Here is a 22475-nt window from a genome sequence, read left to right on the forward strand (position 1 = left end):
CCCCCAAAAAATGAGGAAGTCTGGTGGAAGAGGCCGTGGGCTGGGGTTGCCAGCTGGTACTGATGCTGCTGGTGGTGCTGCATCTCGTGGTAGTGGCAAAAGCACAGTAGCACCTAAGGCTGGAGGTGTTCAGCCTGCATCATCGTCTGGCTACACAAGGCCTCGAAGGCTCCCTTACCAGGGAGTAGGAAATCAGCTTTCCTTGCTGACTCACCCTCTAGCTCTTTCACCTCCTCTTCCCAAAGTTCTAAATGTAAGAGCAGCCAGTCGTCAGTGGATGCTCCCGGTCAGGAAAAAGATGTTTCCTTGTGTCCTTCTCCCAAACCAAAAGTGAAGGATGCAGCAGGCGACACTACAGGTTACTCCATGGAGCTCTTTACACATACCGTGCCTGGGTTCGAAAGGGAAATTGTACACTGCCAATTACAAGAAGAATAGAACATGGAGTGCACTGATGCACAGCCACAGCTAGATTGTGATGCTGTTCCATTGACTCTGATCACTACATTGCCCTCGCAGTTTACTGAGCCAGAATGTGACCCTGATGAGACTATGGTGCCCTGTCCCGAACGCTATAGCACCTTACACGGTGACACTGAGGAAGGTGCACATGACATTGAGGAGGAGGTGATAGATGACCCAGTTGTTGACCCAGATTGGCAGCCATTGGGGGAAGAGGGTGCTGCTGCCACTAGCTCAGAAGCGGAGGAGGATGATCCGTATCAGCCATCTACATTGCAACAGGTGTCATCTGGCAGGCCCGTATCAGGCCAAAAATGTTTGCGAAAAACAAAAACAGTTTTAGGAGAGCGTGGCCATTCGGTGAAAGTAGCACAGCGCACAATGCCTGAAAAGGTTTTCGATAGTAGGAAGAGTGTAGTGTAGCAATTTTTTAACCAAGATCAGAATGATCAGTCAAAAGTTATCTGTAAGAAATGCTCCAAGACCTTTAGCAGAGAGAAGAATCTTCAAAATTTAAATACAACGTGCATGCTTAGACATTTAACCACCATGCACTTGCAAGCCTGGACTAACTACGAAACGTCCCGTACCGTTGGTGCACCTGCTCGGAGTGAAGGTAGTCAGCAATGCTACATTGCTTCCCTCACTGTAAGCCAACCGGTTAGGACACCACCAGCAGCAAATGTGGAGGTATCGTTGTAAGGCCAAAGCAGTCAGGGAATCACAAGGTTATTGGTAGGAAAGACTGTATGTAGGCCAACAACAAGAATACCATAACAAACTCTCTCTCAATCCGCCATGTCCACCACCACCGCTAGTTCCACCATATGCAGCTCTCCAGTCCAGCTCACCCTACAAGAGACTCTCGTTAGGAAAAGAAAGTAGTCATCTTCTCATCCGCGTACACAGGATTTGAATGCCCACATTGCTATACTAATCTCATTACAGATGATGCCCTACCGTTTGGTTGAAAGCGAAGCTTTCAAAGACCTGATGGCCCACGCAGTACCACGCTATGACCTACCCAGTCGACACTTCTTTGCGAGAAAAGCCATCCCAGCCCTCCACCAGCATGTCAAAGACCGCATTGTTCATGCCTTGAGGCAATCAGTCAGTGGAAAGGTGCACCTCACAACAGATGCATGGACTAGTAGGCATGATCGGGGACGTTACGTGTCCATCACGGCGCACTGGGTTAATGTGTAGGATGCAGGGTCCACAGGGGGCAGCCATCATGCGACAGTTCAGCCTATCCCACAGTCTCAGGAAAAAGTTGGCATACGGCGTTCGCCACTCCTCCTCCTCCTCCAGAAGCGAAAGCTCGTGCACAGAGCGCAGTCGCCCTACCACTCCATCCGCAGCTGCCAGTGTTGCACACGGGGTGTCCCATTATCGAACAGCTAGTGGTAAGCGTCAGCAGGCTGTGTTTCAAATGAAGTGTTTGGGCGACAACAGACACACCGCGGAAGTACTGGTGGAGTACTTGCAGCAACAAACTCAGTCATGGCTGGGCAGTGTACATCTTGAGGCAGGCAAGGTATTCAGTGATAACGGAAGGAATTTTATGGCTGCCATAGCCCTTTCAGAACTGAAACACATAGCTTGCCTGGCTCACACCTTTAACCTGGTGGTGCAGGGCTTCCTCAAAAATTATCCAAAGTTACCAGCCCTGCTCCTGAAGACTTTGCTCGCACATCCGCCGGATGCCCATACACTCCAGCCGTATGCTGAACCATCAGCGAATCTTCCCCAGCACCGCCTAATAATCGACGTTGCAACAAGGTGGAACTCCACACTGCACATGATTCAGAGGCTGTGCGAACAGAGGCGTGCTGTAATTAATTTGTGGGAGGATACACGGGAAGGCACTTGGATGGCAGACATGGAGTTGTCTGGTGTGCAGTGGTCGACGCCATCATAAGCATTAACATCCCACTTATGCGTCTGCTGATGCAAAGTTTGACGCACATTAAGGAGCAGGCGTCTGCAGCCGAGGAGGAGGGAAGCCTTGATGACAGTCAGCCATTGTCTGCTCAGGGAACTGTCCAGGACGAATTGGCGGACGAAGAGGATGAGGAGGATGATGGGGATGAATATGTATGGGAGGAGGATGATTCTCAGGTGGCAACAGAAACTGGTGGCATTGCAAGGTCTGGTACAGGTTTATTGCGGTACACTTGTGATGTTGATTTGTAAGAAAGTGGGCCTCAACCCAGCAGAAACAGTTAATTCACACCTGGAACATTGGCCCACATGGCTGAGTATGCCTTGCGTATCCTAAAAAGGGACCTCCGCATTTTTAAAATGATGACCGATGACGACAACCGGTTGGCCTGCCTCCTGGATACAAGATATAAAGGAAAACTGCAAAATATCATGCCACATGAGAACCTAGGTCAAATATTGGCTACCAAACAAGCAACTCTTGCAGACCGTTTGATTCAGGCATTCCCAGCACACAGCGGCGGTGATGGTTCTCACACGAGCTGCAGGGGGCAACATGGCAGAGGTGCTAGAGGTGCAGAAATCCGAAGTGGCGTTGGACAGAGGGGTTTTATGACAAGGTTGTGGAATGATTTCGCAATGACCGCAGACAGGACAGGTACTGCAGCATCTATTCAAAGTGACAGGAGACAGCATTTGTCCAGTATGGTTACAAACTACTTTTCCACCCTTATCGATGTTCTTCCTCTCAGGTCATTCCCCTTTGATTACTGGGCATCTAAACTAGACACCTGGCCTGAATTGCCAGAATATGGATTACAGGACCTCGATTGCCCTGCTGTCAGTGTGCTTTCAGAAAGAGTGTTCAGTGCTGCTGGTTCAATACTAACCGAAAAAAGGACACGTCTGCCTACCAAAAATGTTGATTAGCTAACCTTCATTTAAATTAACCAATCATGGATTTCACATTCTTTTGCCCCACCTTCCCCTGCTGACACGTAGCTTGCCTGAAAGATGACTTGCTTTTGGGGGGAGACACTGAACCCCAACTCTGGCCCTGTGGTATAACAGAACACTATGAACGTGGCAGAAAGTGGCTGCCTGATATACGACACACTAGCAGTACAGCTGAATGTACACTGTGTGAGAATTTGAATCTCCATTTTTTGGGGGGAGACACTGAACCCTAACTCTGGCCCTGTGATATAACACAACACTATGAACGTGGCAGAAAGTGGCTGCCTGATATATGACGCACTAGTAGTACAGCTGAATATACACTGTGTGAGAATTTGAATCTCCATTTTTTGGGGGGAGACACTGAATCCTAACTCTGGCCCTGTGGTATAACACAACACTATGAACGTGGCAGAAAGTGGCTGCCTGATATACGACGCACTAGCAGTACAGCTGAATATACACTGTGTGAGAATTTTAATCTCCATTTTTTGGGGGGAGACACTGAACCCTAACTCTGGCCCTGTGGGATAACACAACACTATGAACGTGGAAGAAAGTGTCTGCCTGATATACGACGCACTAGCAGTACAGCTGAATATACACTGTGTGAGAATTTGAATCTCCATTTTTTGGGGGGAGACACTGAACCCTAACTCTGGCCCTGTGATATAACACAACACTATGAACGTGGCAGAAAGTGGCTGCCTGATATACGATGCACTAGCAGTACAGCTGAATATACACTGTGTGAGAATTTGAATCTCCATTTTTGGAGGGGAGACACTGAACCCTAACTCTGGCCCTGTGGGATAACACAACACTATGAACGTGGCAGAAAGTGGCTGCCTGATATACGACGCACTAGCAGAACAGCTGAATATACACTGTGTGAGAATTTGAATCTCCATTTTTGGAGGGGAGACACTGAACCCTAACTCTGGCCCTGTGGGATAACACAACACTATGAACGTGGCAGAAAGTGGCTGCCTGATATACGACACACTAGCAGTACAGCAGAATATAAACTGTGTGAGAATTACTATCTCACTTTTGGGGGGAGACACTGAACCACAACTCTGGCCCAGTGGTATAACACAACACTATGAATGTGGCACAAAGTGGCTGCCTGATATACGACACACTAGCAGTACAGCAGAATATAAACTGTGTGAGAATTACTATCTCACTTTTTGGGGAAGACACTGAACCACAACTCTGGCCCAGTGGTATAACACAACACTATGAACGTGGCAGAAAGTGGCTGTAATTATTATAAAAAAAAAAAAAAAATACTGCAATAACAAGCTTCCTACAATGATCTCAGGGCAAGTACGGCAGCAATAAAAAGGACAGCTGAACAAAAAAAGTGTGGACAAATAAACAAGACAGGTAACTGTGCAGAAAGGAGCAACAGGATGTTTGCTTTGAAAAAAGCAGTTGGTTTGCACAGCACCGTGCACACAGCTATGCAGCTGCTGCACTAAAATACGACCTCCACAAAAAGGTGGTGTGGGACAGTGAAAATCGCTACAGCACAAGTGGTTTGGGTTTTTTTATTTCCTCCCTAACTCTGTCCCTGCTTCTGACTAACTGCAGCAACCTCTCCCTGTGCTCAGATCGGCAGAAGTAAGATGGCGGTCAGCGTGCATGCCCCTTTATAGCCCCTGTGACACCGCAGAAAGCAAGCCAATCACTGTCATGCCCTTCTCTAAGATGGTGGGGACCGAGACCTATGTCATCACGCTGCCCACACTCTGCGTCCTCCTTCATTGGCTGAAAAACGGCGGTAACAGCGTCATATGAAACGCAACTTTGGCGCTCTGATCGTGTACCACATGGCCGATCCCACACTAGGATCGGGTCGGGTTTCATGAAACCCGACTTTGCCTAAAAGTCGCCGATTTCTGAAAATGACCGATCCGTTTCGCTCAACCCTAATAGGGAGATAAAGTTAGAAAACACCAAAGAAACTGCACAGATAGTGTGTGACAGCGCAACAGTGAAGATGATTAGTGTGTGAAGTAAAGACAATAATACCGATTTAATGGCTAGAGAGATAGGAGAGTCAGATTATTATGCACTCTTTTTCAGAGCAGTTAAAGGCTTTGGAGTAATATAATTCACTCATATCTACCTGAGATGCATCAAGATAGTCACTGCTTGTCTCTATCTTAGGCAGGGGTCACACTTGCGAATGCAATGAGAGAAACTCGCACAAGTCTCTCGCATCAATCAGTGTGCGGCTGCATGTATTTCTATGCAGCTGAACGCTCCTGTCCGAATCGCCGGTGGCAGTGCCGGGTATTGATGCGAGAGACTCGCGTGAGTTTCTCGCATTGCACTCGCCAGTGTGACCCCGGCCTTAGTCTCATGCTTAGTAAACTCTTCTAATCATCCAGGTACTGGACAAATATGGAGACATCTATGGCCGTGAGAGAATCGCAGAACTGCTGGGAATGGATCTGGCCAGTTTGGAAATCAGCTCTCAAAATGGGAAGAAACCAGCGCCAGATAAATCTGTCCTAGCATGGTGGGTGTATAATGTCCATGTCTGCCTATTATTCTGTCTTCACCACCCTCTGACCAAAATCCCCATACACATGCATTCTTGGCTTGAACAAACTTGCCTTTGTCCTAAAAGGGGAGAGGGGAGTAGATGGGCACCTCTGGTAGTGACTTATCTTCTATGAGATAAGAGTATTGGGTATATTGAAATCGATCTGTTTAATCTTTCTCTTGCCATCTGCCACAGGAGAAGAGTCTGAAGGCCATCATACACCAAAACTGATGAGTTCAGCTGACAACAGCTGACAATAACCTAATGAATAACCTATAAGTAGTGCAGAACCATAATGGCCTCCACTAGGCGTAACTCAATATATCAGTTTTTCCAGGAATGTTGTTTTAATAATCTTTCTTTAATGAACTATGCGCCATATTATTTTACTTCTTTTAAACTATTATTTTTGAAATACTGTTGAGTTGACATATCAAAGTGTTGTATCGATTGGTGGGGATCTGGATGTTAATTCTCCAAAATTACATGGCCAAATGCTGAGAATGAAGGCTGGTTAGTAAACTGTTTGTGTAATCCGTCTTCAGTATTGGAGGAGAGTAGTGTTAGCCGGGGGATCACGCAGATATCTCACTGCTGCCACCAATCGTCAGGACAATTACACAATTGACTGACGATTGATGGACAAGTCAACGGTTTCTTTCACTACTAGGCTGCTTGTTGAGCACTTTCACGGTGAACATACAGTATATACACATCCGAGTCTAGCACACAGGTATATATATATTTCGATACGATCACTGCCAAGATCTGCGTTAACCACAGAAAAAACTAGCTGCCACCACCAATTGTTTGCCCAGGCCGATTGGACATCCATTTCTGGTAACTTATGGCCTCACAAGGCTTCAGGGCTTATAGAACAAGAGGAACAAAGCTATAACAAAAAAGTGTTTACAAAAAATACAAAAGATTTTACAAAGGGGACAAGAAAATACAGTATATACAATCATATCAAAATAAAAAGGGGTAAACAAAAGAAAATTACTAGACCTGATGTCAAAGAAATGGCGCAGATCTTTGCAGAGGGGAGCACTCCGATTGGAAAATGATGCAGTCGTACAGCAAGCTGTATGTTCCAGCACTGAACTATGGTAATAATTCAGAATCTGCTTGGTGACCTCAGTTGGTGACCTCAGTTGGGGGCTTGTAGATGGGATGCGGCTCAGGTTCCAAAAATTATGACATTCATGATCTAGAGGATATTTGCTGTTGTGAATTAGACTTTTTGGCTCCCTCTTGTGGTTACTAGTGATATGACTCTGGGATTGTCTTTCCTCAGTTTGGCACCCACCTGGGTCGTTAGTCCAGGGGTGTTGCTATATAAACTTCCTGGATCCTTAGTCCAGTGCCTGGCAGCGTTGTAATCAGATCCTTTCTGTTTGCTCCTGTCTGCTAGTCCTGGTTCGTGCAAAATTAAGCTAAGTCCTGCTTCTTTGTTTTTTGGTTATTTGCTTTGCTCTTATTTTTGTCCAGCTTGTACTAAATGTGATTCCTGACTTTGCTGGAAGCTCTAGGGGGCTGGTGTTCTCCCCCCGGGCCGTTAGACGGTTCGGGGGTTCTTGAATATCCAGCGTGGATATTTTGATAGGGTTTTTGCTGACCATATAAGTCATCTTACTATATTCTGCTATTAGCTAGTGGGCCTCTCTTTGCTAAATACCTAGCTCATTCTTACGTTTGTCTTTTCCTCTTACCTCACCGTTATTATTTGTTGGGGGCTTGTATCCAACTTTTGGGGTCTTTTCTCTGGAGGCAAGAAAGGTCTTTCTTTTCCCTTCTAGGGTTAGTTAGTTCTCCGGCTGGCGCGAGACGTCTAGAACCAACGTAGGCACGTTCCCCGGCTGCTGCTATTTGTGGTGCTAGGATTAGATATATGGTCAGCTCAGTTACCACTGCCCTATGAGCTGGTTTTTTGTGTTTGCAGACTTAGTAATTATTTCTGAGACCCTCTGCCATTGGGGTCATAACAGTATGCCAGGCCAACATTGAATGTTTAATGCATTGCAGAAGTGGGATAATAAGAAAGGAAATTCTGAGTTTTTTTTTTTTTCCCTCTCTTCCTCCCCTTTACCTCTGAGTGGCTTGTGCTTGCTGCAGACATGAATGTCCAGACCTTGATTACAAGTGTAGACCAGCTTGCTGCTCGTGTGCAGGGCATACAAGATTTTGTTACCAGTAGTCCAATGTCTGAACCTAAAATACCTATTCCTGAACTGTTTTCTGGAGACCGATTTAAGTTTAGGAATTTCAGGAATAATTGTAAATTGTTTCTATCTCTGAGACCCCGTTCATCTGGAGATTCAGCTCAGCAAGTTAAAATTGTTATCTCTTTTTTACGGGGCGACCCTCAGGATTGGGCTTTCTCTCTAGCGCCAGGAGATCCGGCATTGGCAAATATTGATGCGTTTTTTCTGGCGCTCGGATTGCTTTACGAGGAACCCAATCTTGAAGTTCAGGCAGAAAAAGCCTTGCTAGCTATTTCTCAGGGCCAGGATGAAGCTGAAGTGTATTGCCAAAAATTTCGGAAATGGTCCGTGCTTACTCAGTGGAATGAGTGTGCTCTGGCCGCAAATTTCAGAAATGGCCTTTCTGAAGCCATTAAGAATGTGATGGTGGGTTTCCCCATTCCTACAAGTCTGAATGATTCCATGGCGCTGGCTATTCAAATTGACCGGCGTTTGCGGGAGCGCAAAACCGCTAATCCTCTGGTGGTGTTGTCTGAACAAACACCTGATTTAATGCAATGTGATAGAATCCAGACTAGAAATGAGCGGAAAAATCATAGACGTCAGAATGGGTTGTGTTTCTACTGTGGTGATTCTACACATGTTATATCAGCATGCTCTAAACGCCTAACAAGGGTTGTTAGTCCTGTCGCCATTGGTAATTTGCAACCTAAATTTATTTTGTCTGTGACTTTAATTTGCTCATTGTCTTCTTACCCTGTTATGGCGTTTGTGGATTCAGGTGCTGCCCTGAGTCTTATGGATCTGTCATTTGCCAAGCGCTGTGGTTTTGTTCTTGAACCGTTGGTAAATCCTATTCCTCTTAGAGGTATTGATGCTACGCCATTGGCGGAAAATAAACCGCAGTTTTGGACGCAGGTAACCATGTGCATGACTCCTGAACATCGGGAGGTGATTCGTTTTCTTGTTCTGCATAAAATGCATGATTTGGTCGTTTTGGGTCTGCCATGGTTACAGACCCACAATCCAGTCTTGGATTGGAAGGCAATGTCTGTGTCAAGTTGGGGCTGTCAAGGAATTCATGCTGATTCCCCGCCGGTGTCTATTGCTTCCTCTACTCCTTCGGAAGTTCCTGAGTATTTGTCTGATTATCAGGATGTATTCAGCGAGTCCAGGTCCAGTGCTCTGCCTCCTCATAGGGACTGTGACTGCGCCATAGATTTGATTCCAGGTAGTAAATTTCCTAAGGGAAGACTATTTAATCTGTCTGTACCTGAGCATGCCGCAATGCGTTCGTATATCAAGGAGTCTCTGGAGAAGGGGCATATCCGTCCATCCTCTTCCCCTCTTGGTGCGGGATTCTTTTTTGTGGCCAAGAAGGACGGATCTTTGAGACCTTGTATTGACTATCGGCTTCTGAATAAAATCACTGTTAAATTTCAGTATCCTTTGCCTCTGTTGTCGGACTTGTTTGCCCGGATTAAAGGTGCCAAGTGGTTCACCAAGATAGATCTTCGTGGTGCGTACAACCTTGTGCGCATTAAGCAAGGAGATGAATGGAAGACAGCATTTAATACGCCCGAAGGTCATTTTGAGTACTTGGTGATGCCTTTTGGGCTCTCTAATGCTCCCTCAGTGTTTCAGTCCTTTATGCATGATATTTTCCGGAAGTATCTGGATAAATTTATGATTGTTTATCTGGATGATATTCTGGTTTTCTCTGAAGATTGGGACACATGTGGAGCAGGTCAGGATGGTGTTTCAGGTTTTGCGTGAGAATGCTTTGTTTGTTAAGGGCTCAAAGTGTCTCTTTGGAGTACAGAAGGTTCCCTTTTTGGGGTTTATTTTTTCCCCTTCTGCTGTGGAGATGGACCCAGTCAAGGTCCGAGCTATTCATGATTGGACTCAACCCACGTCAGTTAAGAGTCTTCAGAAGTTCTTGGGTTTTGCTAACTTCTACCGTCGTTTTATCGCTAATTTTTCTAGCGTTGTTAAACCTTTGACGGATATGACCAAGAAAGGTTCTGATGTTGCTAACTGGGCTCCTGCAGCCATGGAGGCGTTCCAAGAGTTGAAGCGCCGGTTTACTTCGGCGCCTGTTTTGTGCCAGCCTGATGTCTCACTTCCCTTTCAGGTCGAAGTGGATGCTTCTGAGATTGGGGCAGGGGCCGTTTTGTCGCAGAGAGGCCCTGGTTGCTCGGTAATGAGACCATGTGCTTTCTTCTCTAGGAAGTTTTCGCCTGCTGAGCGGAATTATGATGTTGGCAATCGGGAGTTGCTGGCCATGAAGTGGGCATTTGAGGAGTGGCGTCATTAGCTCGAGGGTGCTAAGCATCGTGTGGTGGTCTTGACTGATCACAAAAATTTGATGTATCTCGAGTCTGCTAAACGCCTGAATCCTAGACAGGCCCGCTGGTCATTGTTTTTCTCCCGTTTTGACTTTGTGGTCTCGTATTTACCAGGTTCAAAGAATGTGAAGGCTGATGCTCTTTCAAGGAGCTTTGTGCCTGACTCTCCTGGAGTCGCAGAACCAGTTGGTATTCTTAAAGAGGGAGTTATCTTGTCGGCCATTTCTCCTGATTTGCGACGTGTGTTGCAGAGATTTCAGGCTGGTAGACCTGACTCTTGTCCACCTGACAGACTGTTTGTTCCTGATAAGTGGACCAGCAGAGTCATTTCCGAGGTTCATTCCTCGGTGTTGGCAGGGCATCCGGGAATTTTTGGCACCAGAGATCTGGTGGCTAGGTCCTTTTGGTGGCCTTCCTTGTCACGGGATGTGCGGTCATTTGTGCAGTCCTGTGGGACTTGTGCTCGAGCTAAGCCTTGCTGTTCTCGTGCCAGCGGGTTGCTCTTGCCCTTGCCTGTCCCGAAGAGGCCTTGGACACACATTTCCATGGATTTCATTTCAGATTTCCCGGTGTCTCAGGGCATGTCTGTCATCTGGGTGGTATGTGATCGCTTTTCTAAAATGGTCCCTTTGGTGCCTTTGCCTAAGCTGCCTTCCTCTTCCGATCTGGTTCCTGTGTTCTTTCAGAATGTGGTTCGTTTACACGGCATTCCTGAGAATATTGTGTCTGACAGAGGATCCCAGTTTGTTTCCAGGTTCTGGCGATCCTTTTGTGCTAGGATGGGCATTGATTTGTCGTTTTCGTCTGCCTTTCATCCTCAGACTAATGGAAAAACGGAGCGAACTAATCAGACTCTGGAGGCTTATTTGAGGTGTTTTGTTTCGGCAGATCAGGATGATTGGGTGACCTTCTTGCCGTTGGCTGAGTTTGCCCTTAATAATCGGGCTAGTTCCGCTACTTTGGTTTCGCCATTTTTCTGCAACTCTGGTTTCCATCCTCGTTTTTCCTTGGGACATGTGGAGCCTTCTGACTGTCCTGGGGTAGATTCTGTGGTGGATAGGTTGCAGCAGATCAGGAATCATGTGGTGGACAACTTAAAGTTGTCACAGGAGAAGGCTCAGCGTTTTGCCAACCGCCGCCGCGGTGTGGGTCCCCGACTTCGTGTTGGGGATTTGGTATGGCTGTCTTCTCGATTTGTTCCTATGAAGGTCTCCTCTCCTAAATTTAAGCCTCGCTTCATCGGTCCTTACAAGATATTGGAAATCCTTAATCCTGTGTCCTTTCGCTTGGATCTTCCGGTGTCGTTTGCCATTCACAACGTGTTCCATAGGTCTTTGTTGCGGCGGTACGTTGTACCTGTGGTTCCTTCTGTTGAGCCTCCTGCTCCGGTGTTGGTTGAGGGCGAGTTGGAGTACGTGGTGGAGAAGATCTTGGATTCTCGTCTCTCCAGACGGAGGCTTCAGTATCTGGTCAAGTGGAAGGGCTATGGTCAGGAGGATAATTCCTGGGTGGTTGCTTCTGATGTGCATGCGGCCGATTTAGTTCGTGCCTTTCACGCTGCTCATCCTAATCGCCCTGGTGGTCTTGGTGAGGGTTCGGTGACCCCTCCTTAAGGGGGGGGTACTGTTGTGAATTAGACTTTTTGGCTCCCTCTTGTGGTTACTAGTGATATGACTCTGGGATTGTCTTTCCTCAGTTTGGCACCCACCTGGGTCGTTAGTCCAGGGGTGTTGCTATATAAACTTCCTGGATCCTTAGTCCAGTGCCTGGCAGCGTTGTAATCAGATCCTTTCTGTTTGCTCCTGTCTGCTGGTCCTGGTTCGTGCAAAATTAAGCTAAGTCCTGCTTCTTTGTTTTTTGGTTATTTGCTTTGCTCTTATTTTTGTCCAGCTTGTACTAAATGTGATTCCTGACTTTGCTGGAAGCTCTAGGGGGCTGGTGTTCTCCCCCCGGGCCGTTAAGACGGTTCGGGGGTTCTTGAATATCCAGCGTGGATATTTTGATAGGGTTTTTGCTGACCATATAAGTCATCTTACTATATTCTGCTATTAGCTAGTGGGCCTCTCTTTGCTAAATACCTAGCTCATTCTTACATTTGTCTTTTCCTCTTACCTCACCGTTATTATTTGTTGGGGGCTTGTATCCAACTTTTGGGGTCTTTTCTCTGGAGGCAAGAAAGGTCTTTCTTTTCCCTTCTAGGGTTAGTTAGTTCTCCGGCTGGCGCGAGACGTCTAGAACCAACGTAGGCACGTTCCCCGGCTGCTGCTATTTGTGGTGCTAGGATTAGATATATGGTCAGCTCAGTTACCACTGCCCTATGAGCTGGTTTTTTGTGTTTGCAGACTTAGTAATTATTTCTGAGACCCTCTGCCATTGGGGTCATAACAATTTGCCCCCCTGAAGGTCCCAGGTGGGAGAAACTAATGACTTATTTTCTATCATGATTTTTAGCTTTCCATCGATGGGAGACAAGGCATATCCAAATTTGTTAATCTATCTGTACGATATTAATTGGGGCTGATCGGTAGGCCATATCGCAATGTAAGTATATGCATTGCATTTGACCTGGGGCCACGATGCGGAAAATATGTTTCCCATAACTACAGGATCTATGCCGGTCACAAAAACCCCAATATTTGTACCTGGTATCTGGCTCCAAAGAGTCTGCTTGTAGTTCTTTTGAAGACAGGAACTATCACTATACAAGCCTGTTACGATATATACTCTATACACATAGTCCACACTGACCACTCCGCGGGGGTCATAGCACAAAAGGTTGGAATTAAGTCTTAGCTCTTTTTTCTTCTACAATCTATAATGAAGCCCTTCTATGCTCAATGTGAGGGTGACATGTCCCCACTCAAAGGATGGTTTTATAGATTGGTCTTACTTTTACCATTACCGTTTTGACAGTGCAGTTACTTTTTAATTGTCATGCACAACTGATTACTATTAGACCTTGCTGTTTCCTTTCTGCAGGATTACCTCCATTGACCTAAAGTACCAGGTCTGGAAGTTCGGAGTGGTCTTCACAGATAACGTGAGTACTATTTCCAGACTTATATATCTGTCCTTTAACCAACAAGATGGAGAAATATGTATTACTTATAAATTTCCCATTTTGTATGAATCCATTTCGGGCTTTAAGAAAAACAAACAAAGAACAAAACAACAATGGTGTTTTCCCCCAAAATAAAAAAAAAATTCAAACTCTGTTTAGGATAGGTATATTTCTCTGCATGGCCTCCTCTTTCATGCAGACACGAAGCACAGGACCCTTGTCTTCATATTGGTGGGGTTCCTATTATTTGGACTCTTACAATAAAACATTTATGGTAGAACCTGCTAAAATGCCATACATGTGCATAGTAGAAAGCCCCCTTTACTTTTTCCTAATGCTTCAAGAATGTTGTATTTCATGAAAAAAAAGTGACGTTCCCTTATTTTCTCTCTTCCATCACCAGTCTTTCCTATACTTGGTCTGGTATTTTATTATGTCCCTTCTTGGACACTATAATAACTTCTTCTACGCGGCTCATCTTCTGGATATCGCTATGGGAGTGAAGACCTTACGTACGATCTTGTCATCCGTCACTCACAACGGCAAACAGGTCTGAGGATAAATTGTTAATACCTTACCTAGCAGATAGAACAACTCTTCTGCAAATCTTTTTTTTTTGTGTATTTTTTTAATGAAACCTTTTTTTATTTTTTATTTTCTGCCAGCTCATGATGACAGTGGGTCTCCTGGCTGTAGTTGTCTATCTCTATACAGTGGTTGCCTTCAACTTTTTCCGTAAATTCTATAACAAGAGTGAGGATGAAGATGAACCGGACATGAAGTGTGATGATATGATGACTGTGAGTGTCCTATATGTGTATATATAGAGGGGGAGTCCCTTTTACAGAGGAAAGTTCCACGTTCATGACCTCTCTTTGTGCACAAGAATAGAGAGTCTGTAAAAGACGCTCCCATTACGGTGAACTGGAGATGTTCATGAATTACATAGTTGGTGTTTGACTAAATGACAGCCATGTAATACTATTTGGCTTTCAGTACCATCTTTATGCTGATGACACACAACTATACACGTCATCCCCTGACCTTACCCCCGCTGTACTACAGAACACCACTGACTGTCTGTCCGCAGTCTCTGACATCATGTCCGCCCTCTATCTGAAACTCAACCTCTCCAAAACTGAACTACTTCTGCTCCCACCTTCTACTAACCTCCCTAAATCTGACATTTCTCTCTCCGTGGGTGGCACCATAATAACACCGCGGCAGCAGGCACGTTGTCTGGGTGTTATGTTTGTGGTTAAATATATATTTTATTAAAGAGAAGAGAATTTTACAAGAAAAACAGTAGTTGAAAACTACGTCAATGGTCAAAGTACTTTTTCTTATAATATATAATTCGAGAAGAGTAACACAAAAAAACACTCATTCACAAACCTTGCATAAATCTTACAAAAAAGAGAGAAAAAAAAAAAAATTAGAGGGAGTAAACCCTCAAGAATGACTACGGTATCTTTAACAAATAAGCAATGACTCCTTGCCCCCGCAACAGGCGAGGACTTTCATTACCGTAAATAAAGTAAAGCATACCTAAAATCAGTTCGCCCATGTCCCCTAAAGCGAGACATGCACGCAGATAGTATCATTATAAAAGTAACTGGTAAATCATGGTACAGACCTATCACACCGAGCTGGTGGAAGGTGAACAGCTCACCCAGGGGGGAGATAGAAAGAAGAAAAAATAGAGGGGGGAGCCCAATTAGGTGGGGCTCAAGAAAAGATATATAAAATGAGAACACGAAAAGAAAGGAAGAGTAGCTTAGTAATCGACTGTAGAATAGACAGGTGTATTCAGGTAAACAGGTCAGGGAAACGAGCAGAATCTTTAAATAGAATCCATTCAGTCCAGGTACCTAAGAAGGAGACCCTTGTCTGTGAAAGGTCTGCTTCAATTTCCTCCATCCTAAAGATGGTTTCAAATTCTGAAAACCACTCCACAACATCTGGGGGAACCGGGTCTCGCCATCGGCGGGGGATGACCGTTCTAGCAGCTGCTAGGCAAAATTTAAGGATGTCCTTTTTTTGGGATCTCACCGAACCGGGAATCATGGAGAGCAATGCCATCTCCGGAGTACCGGTGATGTGCTTGCCTGTGATCAAACCATAATTTCGGAACACTTGGTCCCAGAATGTTCTAATCAAGGGGCAGTCCCACCAGATATGCAAAAGGGAGCCAATGCCATTTCCACACCTCCAGCAGCAGTTTGAAATTGAGGGAGAAAATTTGTGTAACCTGTCAGGTGTGAAGTACCACCTATATTGCAGTTTATACCCCTTCTCCGAGGCCTCACTGGAACTCGGGAGTTTATGGTTCATCAGGAAGCAACGCTCCCAATCCTCATCCGACAGAGTCCGCCCTAAATCCTTCTCCCAAGCAGACTGGAAATAGAGCCTTGCGTCAGAGTCAGGTGTTGAAAAAATTGAGTAGAGGGAAGAGATTCCCCTGCTCGGGGCGTCACCACCGGCAAACAACAGTTCCAAGGGAGAGAGTCTACAGTTCGAACCCCTAGGCAAATTCAAAGAGGCCAGGAAAGACCGGACCTGCAAGTACTCCCACCATAGAAGTTTAGTGGAGGGAGATTGGGTTTGGAGGGAACAGAGGGTGGGAATCTCGCCATGCTGTAAGATATCACCAACCCGTATGTCATCCTCGTATTTCCATCCCATGAAGGCTTTCCTGTGAATGCCCAGAGGAAATGCCGGGTTGCAAAAAATAGGTGTAAGAAGGCTGGCCCCAGAAGGAGCGGACCCCTTCACCCCACTGCAGTGCCATGCCCTCATAGCCTCTGAGGTTAGGAAGGAAAATCTCCCCTGTTGAAGAGCATATTGCTTTGGGATCCACTGAAGATACTGAAGAGGCAAATCGAACCATTCTTGTTCCAACTCTACCCATTTTTTAAATTTAATTTTATATTTCCAGTCCAAGAGGCGAACTAATATGGCCGCCCTGCAATAGTTTCGGAGGTTGGGTAGACCAACCCCACCAAACTGGCGTGGCCTAGATAAAACCTTGTAACTCACCCTCGGTATTTTCCCCTTCCAGATAAAACGGGAAATCAAGGACTGTATTTTAATAAAAAACGATTTATGTGGCCAAATGGGAATTGCCTGAAAGATATAAAGAAATCTCGGCAGGATATCCATCTTTACCACCTGAATCATACCGAGCCACGACAGCCTCAATGGGCCGTAAGACTCCAGAAGGGATCCCACCTTGTTCAAAATGACCTGATGGTTCAAAGAAAATAATTGAAGAGGATCCGAGGTGAGGTTCACCCCGAGATATGAAATCTGATCCCGTTGCCATCTGAAGGGGAAGGCCTGCTTCAAGGAAGCCACCACGGAAGAAGATAGAGAAATGTTTAGGACCTCAGTTTTGGAGTAATTAATCTTGAAGTTACTTAAATCCCCGAAGGATTCGAACTCCTTCATAAGCACTGGAAAAGAGACGACTGGGTTAGAGACAAAGAGGAGGATGTCGTCGGCAAATAGGGCCGTTTTATGGTTAGAGTTTCCAACCTGAATCCCTGAGATACTGTCATTAACTCGGATAGCCTTAGCCAAATGCTCAATAACTAAAACATATAATAGGGGCGACAACGGGCAGCCTTGTCTAGTACCGTTCTGGATATAAAAACGATCGGACAAAGATCCATTGACTCTAACACGAGCTGAGGGTTTTGAATATAATGACATAATTTTCCCCAGGAAATTGGATTGTAAGCCAATATGGGTCAGGGTCTCCCGTAGAAAATCCCAATGGACTCTATCAAAGGCCTTTTCCGCGTCAATCGACAGAAGACAAAGAGGGGACTTTTGCATCTTGGTCCTCTCAATAAGGAGAAGAGACCTGATAATGCTGTCCCGCGCCTCCCGGCCCTTGACAAAGCCCACCTGATCAATGTCGATAATAGATGGGAGAAGTCCCGACAATCTGTCAGCCAATATCTTAGCAAATAATTTTACATCGACGTTGATCAGGGAGATTGGCCTATAACTCCCGGCCAGTAGGGGATCTTTATTAGGCTTTAGCAGAACAGAAATATGAGCCTCTAGAGACTGGGGGGTAAAACTATTCTCCTCAGAAATCGCATTAAAGGTGAGGACCATTTGGGGAAGCAAGTCAGATAGAAGGGATTTATAGAATAAGGGAGTGAACCCATCCGGCCCAGGACATTTAGAGGTGGACGTGGATTTAACAGCTTCTGACAGCTCCTCAGGGGTTACGTCCTTTTCCAGGACAGCCAAATCCGCCTCAAGGAGGGATGGGACCTTGATCCTATTCATATAAGATTTAATTTTATTTTTCAACGTGGTGGGATCCAAATCAGCGAACCTGCCCCTAATGTTGTATAGAGATTTATAGAACTTTTGAAAGACCTCTAGGATCTCCTCATTACTATGGACCAGTTGGCCCTTATCATTTTTGAGTGATGAGATAAGGGTGGGACCCGATCTGGGATGAAGCAGTCGTGCTAGAGGGCGCCCGCAAACATTAGCTCTTTTGTAGAAAAACCCTTTAGTTCTTTCCTTGTCACCCATAAACCGTCTATCCAGCAGGCCTTTAAGTTCAAGCCTTTTTGTAGTGAGCTCAACCAAAGTCTCAGAGGACCTCGAATTCTTATGCCTGCTTTCCAGGGTCTTAATTTGTGACAACAAGGCGTCTATTTCCTCAGTCTGAAGTTTTTTGATTCTAGCCCCATGTTTGATTAGGGTGCCTCTCATGACGCACTTCAGTGCTTCCCATTTAATTGCCTGAGGTGTGGGATCTGTCGCATGAGTATGGGCAAACGCTGCAATGTCAGATTTCAAATCACTCAAACAGGTTGCGTCTCGTAAAAGGTTGCCATTCAATTTCCATGAGAATTTTTTCATAGCCAGCCCAGGTATCTCCAAGGATAAAAAAATAGGGCAATGATCCGACTGAACCATATTACCAATCCTGGCATCAGGCCTCCAAGATAAGACCCCCCTGCTGACCAGAAAAAGGTCAATTCTGCTGTAGGAGTTATGTGGAGTAGAATAGAAAGTATAATCCTTACCTCTAGGATTGAGGATTCTCCAGACATCTATCAGATGTAGTTTAAGTAAGAATTTTTGTAGGGCTCTCAGCTTTTTCGATGGGACCGCCCCCCGACCAGAGGAGGTATCTAGTTTGGGATCAAAGACAAAGTTAAAATCTCCACCTATCACAACCTGGCCCTCCGCAAATGAAGACAGTTTCAACAATAGAGACTTGCAGACCTTAGACTGTTCCCGATTCGGGAGATACCAGTTAACAAGGGTCAGGATCCGTTCAGCAACTTTAACTTTCATAAAAATATAGCGTCCCCCTTCATCTATGACCGTGTCTATCAATATGATATTTAAATTCTTACAAAAGGCTATTGAGACACCTTTTGTCCTCGATTCGGGGTTGGAACTATGGGACCATCTATCATAAAGTCTACCCCCGATAACTGGTATCCGGTCAGTTCTAAAATGAGTTTCTTGAAGAAAGAGTATCTGAACCCCTAGCTTGTGCATATCTGAAAGTACGTGGCTTCGTTTTTTGGGAGTATTGAAACCCCATACATTTAGGGACCCAAATTTTAAGGAACCCATTTTTCAATAGAACGTCGAGTACCCAACCGTTAGGCCCCAAAAAGGGGTTATCCTGACACCTGAGAGAATAGAGCAGAAAACAAGACGCAGCAAATTAGAAAAAAAAGAAAAAAGAGTAGGCAAATATAGAAGAAAAAAGGAATGTAGCAGTAAATTGTACCCCTGGGGGAGCTGAAAATTGAAAACTCTTACTTAAGATATGGGGTATAGTCGTTTTACGAATATCACGGTTTGGACCAACCGTATAACCCCGTAACGAGTCGTGTCCTTTCCACTGAAGAAAGGAAGAAAGTCAAAACAATATATAACAAAATAAGTCGTATACCGACGGATTCGATAAACAATATATCTGTATAACACACTATGTTCCCCGGCGAACTACCCTGAGACAAAGAAAATACACAAAATTACCCAGTACAACCAACCGAACCACCAGAGGGGGAGGGAAAGGGAGAAGAAAAAAGGGGGGGGAGGGGTAATCAAAGGAGAGGAGAGGGAGGGGGAAGAATAGAAGGGGAAAGGAAGAGAATGGAATAGTGGAGAGGGAAGGGAAAATGACCAAGGGAAAAGAGCAAAGCATATATCATCAACACGCCCATTACTGCCTGAAGCTAGACCAAAGACCTAAAGGTCTACAACCGACTGAACCAAAAATACTGGACGCTTGCATATCAGCCGTCTTCAGATACATCATTACAGTTCTGTCCTCTACCACGAGATCTAGTGCGGCCTCTTCCACGGTTGCGACGCGCCCTCTTTCGGCGCTGTGGCATAGGGCCCATATCCTGACCAACGGGATAAGGCCAGTCAGGGAATTGTAAGCCCAGATCCTCGAGGTTTAGAAGGGAGAGAAATGAACGATGCTCCCTGGGGTGAGATAAGGACACCATCTGGGTTCCCCGCCGAACCTGAAGGCGGAACGGATATCCCCAAGAATAGGGGATCTGGCTCTGGCGAAGGAGGTTAAGTAGAGGTCGCAAAGCTCTCCTCTTTTGGAGGGTTCTCCGTGACAGATCCGAGAGGAACTGTAATTGGTAATCTTGGAATCGGATCTCCTGGGTCTTTCTGGAACAGTTGAGGATTTCTTCCTTCACTTGGTACCTATGAAAACGACAAATCACGTCTCTAGGCAGACCTCCATCCTCGGGGAGAGAGCCCAGCGACCTATGAGCTCTGTCAAATTCAATACCCACCTCCGGGGCAGTGTTCCTAACGGAATTGAACAAAGCTTGAAGAGTTGCAGTTAGGTCACTGGCTTGGACTGATTCCGGTAGACCCCTCACTCTCAGATTTTGCCTTCTCTCCCGATTCTCCAAGTCCTCCATATGGTCTAGAAAGCTCTCAAAGGTGGACGTCTGGGCTGACAGTTTATCCTCAAGGGCTAGAATCTTGCTGGAGAGATTTTCCACAGTAGTGTCAGTAAGTGTGACTCTGCCCGCTAGAGCTGAGACGTCCCCTCTCAGGGCCATTGTTTCAGCTTTAAAGGAGTTCTCCACCCTGGAGATAAAGCCCTCAAGTTCCTCTTTAGTTGGGACGTTGCTAATACGGGCCTTAAAAGCTTCCCACATGTCTGGGTCAGGGCTATCTTGTGGCTGCATATTTGGTAAAATAGGGGAACCACTGGGGCCTCCAGTGATGGTCGGCTCCACTCTTCGCTCACCCCCTGTGGCTTCTGTGGGGTGGTTTAGTAGAGGGGGGAGATAACCTGCTCCACAGCCCGGTTTCTGAATAGAGAGTTGTTGAAGCATCCCCTCTGTAGGTGTAAGTGGCTGAGGTGACAGACTAAGAGGCAGCTGAGTCTCCTGCAGCACAGGCCACTCAGTTTGGGAGGGGTAGAGCTCTGCTCTCTGTGTCCAGGACCTTACCACTTCTCCCTCTGCTTGTACAGTCTCATGATCCGAGCCCCCACGATCCTCCCTCTCCCCTGCGGTACCTTCATCTGAGACCCCCTGCAGGGGGGCCTCCAGGGGCCTCTCCTGAGTAAACAGTCTGGTGACAGATGCTCTGGAAACCTCCGTGCAGGCCTGAGGTGTCTCCTTCTCTCTCTGTTTGTTTTTTGCCTCATGTGTAGTGCTGCAGGGCTTGGGGGAGGGATCAGCCACCTTAGGAACAGTGCAGCTCCAAGGCCCCTTCCCAGAGCTTCTTAAAAAGCGAGATATACTTGCAGAGAACTCCACAGGGGGTCCAGAAGGGGTGGTGGGGCGTGCAGGCTTCCGTTTAGCAGGCATAGGCTCTGGTAAAGTCAGTTTCTGGGCTGTTGCAGGGCTTTATTCGGCCGGGGAAGCAGGAGCTCAGGGAATTAGCAGCCTTCCCTCCTCATGGCCAGGACACGCCCCCCCTGGGTGTTATGTTTGACTCCGATCTCTCCTTCACCTCCCACATACAATCTCTTGTCCGCTCGTGCCGCTTACACCTAAAGAACATCTCTAGAATCCGCCCTTTTCTCACCATGGAGACAACAAAAACCCTCACTGTCGCCCTAATCCACTCCCGCCTGGACTACTGCAATGCTCTATTAATTGGCCTCCCCCTTACTCGACTTTCCCCTCTCCAGTCTATCCTTAATGCAGCAGCCAGGGTTGTCTATCTAGCTAATCGTTATTCAGATGCATCCGCTCTTCGCCAGTCATTACACTGGCGGCCCATTCATTACAGGATACAATTCAAAGTACTTGTTCTCACCCACAAAGCTCTCCACAGTGCGGCACCCCCTTATATCTCCTCCCTCATTTCTGTCTATCGGCCTAGCCGACCGCTGCGCTCTGCAAATGACTTTCGACTAACCTCTGCACTAATCCATACCTCCCACTCCCGACTCCAAGACTTCTCCCGTGCTGTGCCAATCCTCTGGAATGCTCTACCCCAAGATATTAGGACCATCCACAACTTGCATAGTTTTAGGCGCTCCCTCAAAACACATTTGTTCAGAGCGGCCTACCACGTTAACTAATCAAAGTCATTTTATGTTTGTGTGTGTGTAGCCCATTAACTATCTCCATCTACCCCCCACCCCCTGAAGATGGCTGGACCATCATTGTAAATACATCATTGTAAATACACACCTGTACTTTGTATCTCCGCCACCTCATTGTAGATTGTAAGCTCTCACGAGCAGGGTCGTCTTATTTTGCTTTATTATTGTATTGTTAACGTTGTTACCTATGAATGTTGTGTTTGAAACTGTTAAACTGTAAAGCGCTGCGGAATATGTTGGCGCTATATAAATATAGATTATTATTATTATTATATTTCCAATTGGTGTCATGGTGAGCAAAATCAGCTGCCTTCTCAGATGTGGCAATCCATCATGCATATGA

At 46.0% G+C, this 22475-nt stretch overlaps 1 protein-coding gene across 2 annotated transcripts in view; it reads left to right on the top strand.

The window, feature by feature from the left end:
• RYR1 (ryanodine receptor 1) overlaps positions 1–22475 on the top strand; it is a 188604-nt gene that overhangs the window by 160600 nt on the left and 5529 nt on the right. For both annotated transcript variants that reach the window (XM_077285752.1, XM_077285753.1), the window contains 4 exons: positions 5766–5896; positions 13455–13515; positions 13940–14086; positions 14202–14336. In XM_077285752.1, the coding sequence (XP_077141867.1) occupies positions 5766–5896; positions 13455–13515; positions 13940–14086; positions 14202–14336 (474 nt within the window). The remainder of the gene's footprint in view (positions 1–5765; positions 5897–13454; positions 13516–13939; positions 14087–14201; positions 14337–22475) is intronic.

Source organism: Ranitomeya variabilis, chromosome 2 (assembly GCF_051348905.1).
Source record: "Ranitomeya variabilis isolate aRanVar5 chromosome 2, aRanVar5.hap1, whole genome shotgun sequence".
NCBI lineage: Eukaryota > Metazoa > Chordata > Amphibia > Anura > Dendrobatidae > Ranitomeya > Ranitomeya variabilis.